Below are 9,023 nucleotides of genomic sequence, written 5' to 3'. Positions count from 1 at the left end.
TTTGAGTTGGAAAGTCTTGAATAAAGAAATTGAAGATAAATAAATAAATAAATATATAAATAAATAAACAAATAAATAAATGAATGAATAACTTAATTAAATAAAAAATAAATAATTAAAAGAAAACATGGTATAAAAACAGAAAAAATACTACAAGGGAAAAACCCTGTGTTATTTGAGAAGGAACATATCATGACCTTTCTACCTAAAGAAAAAATTTAATCAGGATAGCTGATTGGTTATTATATCCTTGTTATCATGTTCTTATTATCTTCTTGTCATTGAATTCATGTTCTAGTTATTATGTTCTTGTTATTATGTTGCTATTATCCTGTCCTTGTTATGTTCATTTCTTTATTTTCTTGTATGTCCTTGTTATAATGTTATTATTATTATTTATTGTTTTTATGTTATCATCAATATGTTTTTATTCTTATGTTCATGATTTTGTTAACATGTTCTTATTTGCTATGGGTCTCACGCTTTTCATTGAGCAAATCTTAGGTCAATCAAGGATCATGTTTACTAAACTTTGTAAATATTTTTTCCGAACATTTTTTGCTATACTATGTATTAAAATGCCTGAACAATAGCCCGATGCAGTTTTGAAAATACGTTTAGGAATTTTGTCATACTGTTATTATCTGGAATTTAGGGTTTATGTTTTTAAAGTGAAAAATGCGCACAGATTATACTCGTGATCCTCTTTTGAAAACATGTTAAATGCTAACCCCGTCTATATGCATTATTACTTGAGACATTTTGCGACCGCTACTGGTGATAAAAACTCTGGACCCGGGTCTAATTGTTAAACCGTAAACTCATCATGTACAGTTTTATATCAATCATATCTGGATGGAACACCTTAACGTTTGACATGCGGTGATTGTATTCTCAATTATGAGTATCCGGTTTCCGTATGATAAAACTTAGACATCAAACTTTATTCTCTTCACTCGGAAAGTTACAGAAATAATCGAAAGTTAAATGTACGAGCAAGGGAAATATTCGAAATGATCAGGTGTAAATACAGAGCAATTTTATTGTTTTTGTTATTAATAATTTACTGGAACGAAGTAGGGGCTAAAAGGAACAGGAATACCAGAAGAAAAGGTAGGCTTATGCATATCTTTTAAATTTTCTTAGGCGAAAAAATCCTCTTTTTGTTGTTTTTCCTAACATTTTTATTAATATCTTGTCACCATACACATTCTCTCATTGTAAGTTCTTAAAGGTATTATGTCGAATATTTTAATTTTGGAACCGAGGAAGGTTTTATATAAGAAACCGCATTTTAAGCTCGACTATTCGAAGAGTACGAATGAAAAGGAGAGCTTTCCTAGTCGGAGTCAATGTCGGCGGTGTAAGCACCTATGTTAAAATTTGCGGACCACCTCAATTATTTTCAAAGTCCATTGATATACTGCTTTGAAACTTTGAACATTTGTTCACCATCCATCATGCTCCAAATCTGTACACAGGAGGAGGTAACTCTTACAAGCATTTGACAGAATAATGACCCTTTTACAAATTAGAATTTACGTTAAAGTGTACGCATATTCAAATTCGTTTGACATATGGCTTTGAAAGTTTTCACACCTTTTCCTCACCATACCCCAAAACTGCAAACAGGAGGAAAATATTCTATCAAGCATTTTAGCAAATTTATGCGCCTTTTCCGACAGTATTATTAGGGCCGGATAAACGTCACATTCTGCGCATGCGTGTTGGATAAAATTTACTTTATTGTTATCCAATTGGCGTCCTTCAAGTCTTTTAAATGTAGATTATAAGATTGCAAGAAAAGCAATTGCAAATAGGTGTAACAAAGTTATAAACTCTATAATAAGCAATGCACAAACTGGGTTTCTAAAAAAAGGTATATTGTAGAAAATATCAGATTGTTATTTGAAACTATCGAATACTTACCAATTAAAAATGAACCAGGTTTATTAATTTTTGCTGCAGTTGAAAAAGCTTCCGATATTGATCATGGTTTTATGTTACAATGTTTTAAGAATTTTAATTTTGGTGAATCTTTAAATTATTTTACAATGAAAAAAGTAGTGTTGTTAGTAATAATGGAAACTTCTCTGACGCCTTTCTGCTACAAAGGGGTGTAAGACAAGGATGCCCGCTATCATCTCTGCTCTACATTACATGTATTGAATTACTAGCAAATTACATAAATAAAGATAATGATATAGAAGGAATTATTGTCAATGAAAAAGAAATAAAACAAATTCTTTTTGCAGACGATGCAAATTTTTTAAATAATGGTAAACGAATCTCGTTTGAAAAATCCTCGATGTTATTACAAATTTTTGACATATATCAGGTCTAAACTTAATATGAATAAATCTACTATTTTAAGAGCGGGGTCTCTTAAAGACACTAATTTAATATTTTGCAAAGATAAACACTTTAAATGGACATCTGAATCTGCAAAAAAACCACAAGGGATGACTTTTTCAAGCGACATTTAAAAAAACATAGACCTTAAATTGCAACCAAAACTGAAAAGTTTCAAAAATTGTCTAAAATAATTGGAACACAGAAAACTGACTTTATTAGGAAAAATCACAGTAATGATACCTTTAGCAATACCAAAACTTTATTATCCTTTTACTGTTTTACAAACCCGTCTGATGATATAATAAAGAAAATAAGAAAAAGACATGTATACTTTTATATGGAATAACAAACCAGAAAACATTAAAAGAGATGGAATAACAAACCAGAAAACATTAAAAGAGATATATTAGAATAAAAAATAAAAAAATGGCGGGTGTTAAAATGATAAATATTATTTTTTTTTAATTCAGTCAAAGCTTGCTAGGTCAAAAGATTCCTTTGAAATGATGGGGCGTGCTTTGATTTAAACATATTTATTCAAGCGCGATTGCGAAACAAGCTCTTGCAACTTATATTAATCCTTTTCGAGTCTGCTTCCTGGAACCAGCCAGTTCTGGTGTCATATGAAGAAACATGGTCGTGACCCGAGTAGGGCTCCAACCCATGATCTCTGGGTTGAGAGGCAGACACCTTAACCACTAGGACACCGCTCCCCTTAGAGTGTGCTTTGGAATGTTATATATAAAAAAAAAACATTGGTAAAATCTGGAGGAAGCTTAATATTTGAATGTGAAATAAATAATCGAGATATCAAAAATGCTTGTAAACACAGCACTTTTCTAAAAGACATTCTTATTGCATGGCATAGTATCAAAGTAAATGAAATAGATAGAAAGCAAGTTATATGGAATAATTGTAAGATAAAAAAATGCAAGTAACCTTTCTTATATGAAAGATTGGTATGGCAAAAGGTTTTAAATATATAGAACTTTTTTTGAACTTCAGAAAAGAAACAACTACTCTTTTGAGCATTTTAAAGAATTATTAATTTAGGAAATAATACATTTCTAAAGTTCTACCAAATCATCTCAAGCATAAACCCTAATATAAAGTTTAAAATTTTTTGTATCCCCCCGGAAAAACCTAATTTTTATGGATGTAAAAACACCAAAAAATAAAAAAAACCTTTCTATCTTTTTAAAAAATTTTAAAAAAGCAAAAATCTTTTCCTTTTTTTTTTATTTTAACTTTTTACTCTTTTCTTTTTTGGGAAAATATTTAAAAAAGCTGTGACAAGTAAAATTTAAAATAGAGAAAACATTCATTAAAACAAATTATAATATGATTTGATATTATAATGTAAATTTGTGAAATAAATGTATGTGAAATTTATGTAAATGTATGTCATAAAGGTATAATAAATAAAAATAAAATTAAAAAAAAAAAAGAATTTACTTCCGGCGGCCATATAAATTTTGTCAGTAGGTGCGCGGCGCGACAATTTTTTAATGTGAGCGGCAGCCATCTTGGACTCTAATGTTAACAAATGACATCATCTTTTTTATTTTTAGATCTCCCAAAAACATACAGAGCTGATTTGTAGACTCGATCTAGAGCTAATTCGCGTCCATTAAGGGTCAGGGAGTCGGCTAAAGACGGGGGCAAAATGCGTTTTTATGCACGAATGATTTTATGTACGATCGATCATAAGCGCTCGATAAAACATACAAAAACATTTCGTTTGATTCCCAACTTGACTATCCAAGGGGTTCGTAGGGAAGATTCTAAAAGTTCTCAAAATTTTTTTTTTTAAAACTATTACACTTTAAAGTTTATTTTTTTGTATCAGCATCAAAATTTTATAAAATTTTACTTTTCCAAAAAATTAATGCAAATTTTTAATGAAATGCTATTTTTTACCCCCGGGTGATTTTCCAGTTTTCCCTGGATTTTAAATAAAATTATGAATGGTTACTCGCGTTTTTTCCCCATCCTTTTAAATTTTGTTCAGAATTCCCCAAAAGACATTTCCCCCACCCCCACGGGTGTCAAAAAAAGGGGTTTAAACCAGAACGCCAGTGGTAATCTTACGTAGTACTGCTATGTGGGGGTATGGGTTTTTAAATAAAGATGATTCCCCTTCTTTTTTTAAATGCTTTATTTTAAAATTTTTGGGGGAAAGGGGCTTGTTTTGGGGTATGCCCTGGGTTTCCAAAATGTGGAATGATTTAATTATTATTTAAGGGTAAAATAAAAAAATATTTAAATTTTACAAGGAAAATTACAAATATTTTAGTTTATTCTTTTTAATACTAACGCATTGATTAATACTATTCTATTTTTTAACTTTTTTTAAACCCTTTTCCCACTTTTAAATGCACTAACGAAATATTATTTTTTCGGCGAGGGGAAACCTCAACCCAAAAAAAGATATAAGGGCGCGTGGGTTTTTGGGATTATATAGAAAGAATACCATCGTTTTTTAATAAAAAAACTTTATTATTTCTTTTAAAAATACCCGGGAATTCCCCCGATCTATTTTGGCTTTGGGGGGGTCCCCTTGCCGGTAATTATTCCAGAAAAAGGGATTATTTTTTAAACATGAAAAAAATTGTCAAAAAATTTAAAAAGTCATTTAAATCAAAATTATATTTTTCCCTTTAAAACGCGTGGTAAAATATAAATCGAAACTATTATTTTCCAGCGTAAAAAAGACCCGTAGTGCTCGGCGGCCATATTATTCTATACTTATTTTTTTTATTTCCATAGTCCATGTGTGCTTATTATTTGATTCTACGAGCTTAGCCACGTAAACTTATAAATAAACTCGTTACGACTTCATACATCTTAAGTTATATTTACGAATTCTATTACATCTTGTTACATCTAAATTTTCTACCTTTATCTATCGGTTCTTTTGTTAAAAGCGGTCTAGTAAATCACTTACCGACCGCTTAACAAGTCTGCAAATATATGAGTCATTCTATATTTTCGTAGCATTTTCTGTCCTACGGCCAAAACTTTGTATATTTATGAGATTTTACTGAAAATGCAAGTTCAGCTGAAATCTCATAAGTTCCAACAGTTTCCAGTTTTTTAACGGTTATATAAACCCTTGAAAAAATTATCAGAAGTGCAAATTAGAGCCTATTAGTGCTGTCCCTATACAAAAATAACAGCATTTGTGAAAATGTTACAAATTTATTGACAATTTAACTGTCAAAAACATACCCTTTCTGCATTTTTTATGTTAAGCCAGTCAACTATGATTTTTAAAAAAACCAAATTTACAACTTTTTTTTTTTTTTTTAAAAATTTTAAAATTTGCCCTTAAAATTTATGTCACTCCGTAATGTCATGATCAGAAAGAAATCTAACCCCCCCTTTTTTATTAAGAAAAAAAAAAGCCCTTTTAAAAAAAGTACCCTAATAGTAAAAAAAAGGGTCCCACGGGGGATTTTTTCGTTTTTTATTTTGGAAAATGAAAATACTTTTTACGAAAGTATGTGTAATTTTTTTTCCCCTCACCCCAAAAAAGAAATTTTTTTTTTAAATTGTAAAGTACTGTTTAAACATTCCATTAAAAATTTTGTAAAATATTTTTGGAAATTTTTTAAAGAGGGTTTAAAAATTATTGGGGATTTTTTTATTTTACAATTTTAAATTTTGAATTTCCATCTTTAACGATTTCTTTTTCAATTTTTTCCCCTTTTTGCCCAAATTTTAACAGTAATAAACACTTAAATACAATTATCAGTTTATTAAAAAGTGTAATTTTTTGAAAATGCCTTGAAATTTACTGTATGTAACCTGATTAAACTATTTAGATATTCACATTAAAAATAATGGTTTACTTTTCAAAATCATATGATATCCCCAAAAATGGAAAAAAAATCTCAAGTTTGCATTAATTTATGTTAACAGTAGTGACAAAAATGCCTTAAACAGTAATTTACTTATGTTACTTTAAATCAATGATGAAGAGGCCCAAAATTTGGGACTTTATCCATTGTAAATGTAAACTCATTAAAATTGAAAGTTTTTAGTACTAATTTTATTGATTTCTCAAAGTTTTTGTTAGGTTCTCCTAGACATAAAATTGTTACACGAGTGACAAATATGTTACAGTATAAAGCGGTTAGGTACAAAGAAAATGTTTAAAAGTTTGATTTTGCAAGAAACTAAATGATACTTTTTAGGGGGAAAATGTAACAATCTTCTGCCATTATAATTTTATGTATATGATTGTAATTCAAAATTTGACAATAATTGCAGATTTTTAATAACATTTGTTTTATAATTTATGCGGAAAATAGACTTTTTACTTAATTTATCAATTACAATACTAGTATTGTCTTTAAGTATAATATGTATAAATTGAAGTCTTGAAAAGTAGCAACGCTTAACAATATTTAAATCCGCGAAATTGCGGGCTCAATTTGATTAAAACGTTCCTGCATGTTCCTTAAAAGTGCAAGCAACTGCCCACGCCCCATGCTATGGTTATTCAGCAGAACTTTTATGTCAGCAGAATGTAGTAAGTAAAGTGGTTAAGTTGTAAATAAGTAATAATAAATAAGTAAGTAAGGTGAAAAACTTGAGTCAGTAGTAAGTATTAAGTCAGCAGAAAGTTGAAACAAAAATTTATATCAGAAGTTGAAGCTGTAAGTCTGAAAAATGTAGTTAGTCGGTAGACAGTAGGTAAGTCAGATGGAATAAGTTAGAAAGTTGTATGTCTGGAAATAAGTTTAAAACCTAAAGCCAACAGAAAGAAGTAGGACATTACAGCATAAGGTTGTCATTACAACAGACAGTCTGCAGAAAGAAGTGTAAGGCAGCAGAAAGAATTAGTAAGACAGCAGAAAGAAGTCAGCAGAAGTAGTTAGTCAACATTAAGTAGTAGGGCAAAAGAAAGTAATAATAAGGTAGCAGAAAGTAGTCAGGCAGGAAAAATAGTAAGTTAGCAAAAAGATGTCAGGCAAAAGAAAGTGATACTAAGGCAGCAGAAAGTAATCAGGCAGAAGAAGTAAGTCAGGAGAAAGTAGTCAGGCAGAAGAAAAAAGTAAGTGAGAAAATATGCCAGCAAAAAAGAATAAAAGGAGAAAAAGGTAGAAGGGAAATCCAAAAAAACATGATTTAAAATTTTTAAAAGTGGTTTTCTTGTTAAAAGGGAATTTTTTCTCCCTTTAAATTTGAAAAACAGTGAATATAAGTGGTCCAAACATCTTGTTAGGTTTTGGTTTTTTAAAGAATAAAGAAAAAAAAGGAAAAAAACTGGGTTTAGAAGACTTTGGGTAACCCAAATTTATGGTTTAAAAAACTTTTGTCCGTTCCCTTTTTTAAAAAAATTTTTTTGGGGACATTTAAACAACCAAATTGTCCCTTGAATTCTGTCCTGTTTAATCAGGGGTTTCAAAAAATATTTAAGATTCCAAAAACCCTATTTTTTAAGCAATTAAGAAATATTATCAAAAATAAAAATAGGGGGGAAAAATGTGGCGTACACTTGGATTTTGACATAAGATGAATGTCTTACATTAAGTATCTTCTTGTATCAATAAATTTAATACAAGTTTGATGAAATTGTGAAGTACCATGCATGCATATGTAACAGAAATGTCTTTCCAGTAACTAAAATGTTACTCATGTAACAAGATGTAAATGACATAATTATTTAACCACGGTCTTGTCAGGTGATAATCAAACACTATGTACATAATAGATTTCAGATCACATTTTATCTTAAGATAAAATAAAATGGAATTCTTTAAAAGTTTTGTAAAATAACGAAGTACTATGCATGCTTATTTTTTGTCACTGCTGTAACAGAAGAGTCTTTCCTGTAACAGTACCTGTCAATCGTGTAACAGCACAATAAAATGAATTTTTTATTTTACTGATGTCTTATCAGATGGTAATGAAGTCACAGTTCAAACATTTAGGTGATCTTTTCATTTTAAGACAATATGAAATTACGTCAAATGCGCTAATTTATAATTATATAAACTCCAATACTAGTACTCTAAATATTTACGTTTTAAAAATCCAGGTGTATTCATCATCTAAAATTTATGTTTGGTACCTTTTTAATAGGAATTAATTGTTCTTTGAAAATAATAATACCAAACCTGCTGAATGATACATGTTTAGGATGTGTAGACACAGTATCCTCTTTCTAGCTGTTAAATACAAAAGTGTTACAGGAGTGACATGAGAGAAGTCGTCATGTCATAGCTTGCAAAAATATTTTTTCATGATTGGGAAATATCCCTTGTCACACCACAAAAAAAATTCAATCCTCAATGGACATCTAAAAATCAAAGATGTTCAAACTGAACATGTTACGAAAATATAGAATGACTCATATACCGACCTGTTTTTGTTCTATTGTTCTCTGTACAATAGAAAAATATGTGAAGTCGATAAACTCGTGCATTACACAATTTGCACCGTAAACGCAGAAATTTTTAAAAATAACGCTGAATTGTGCATTTATAAGAGGGGGGGGGGTAATGACCTCTTTGAATAGGAAAAAGGTCGAAATATATTTCAAAGAACATTTGACCAAATAAATTGAATAAAATTAGCGCATACAGACTGTAAGGACCCCTATAACATATATTCCAGAAAAACTAACTGGCTACTGTTCTTGCGTTGAAGTTTATCTT

At 29.7% G+C, this 9,023-nt stretch overlaps 1 protein-coding gene across 1 annotated transcript in view; it reads left to right on the top strand.

Annotated features, from left to right (window-relative positions):
- The first annotated feature begins 938 nt into the window (after positions 1 to 938).
- LOC132751247 (uncharacterized) overlaps positions 939 to 9,023 on the top strand; it is a 103,641-nt gene continuing 95,556 nt past the window's right edge. Inside the window, exon 1 of the mRNA XM_060741405.1 lies at positions 939 to 1,113. Within this exon, the coding sequence (XP_060597388.1) occupies positions 1,014 to 1,113 (100 nt within the window). The 5' untranslated portion in view covers positions 939 to 1,013. The remainder of the gene's footprint in view (positions 1,114 to 9,023) is intronic.

Source organism: Ruditapes philippinarum, unplaced genomic scaffold (genome assembly GCF_026571515.1).
Source record: "Ruditapes philippinarum isolate M1 unplaced genomic scaffold, ASM2657151v2 ctg4142_1_1_1_1, whole genome shotgun sequence".
In the NCBI taxonomy this organism is placed as follows: domain Eukaryota; kingdom Metazoa; phylum Mollusca; class Bivalvia; order Venerida; family Veneridae; genus Ruditapes; species Ruditapes philippinarum.
The sequence above is the reverse complement of the archived record's forward strand: the minus strand, read 5'-3'. Positions and strand labels throughout refer to the sequence as shown.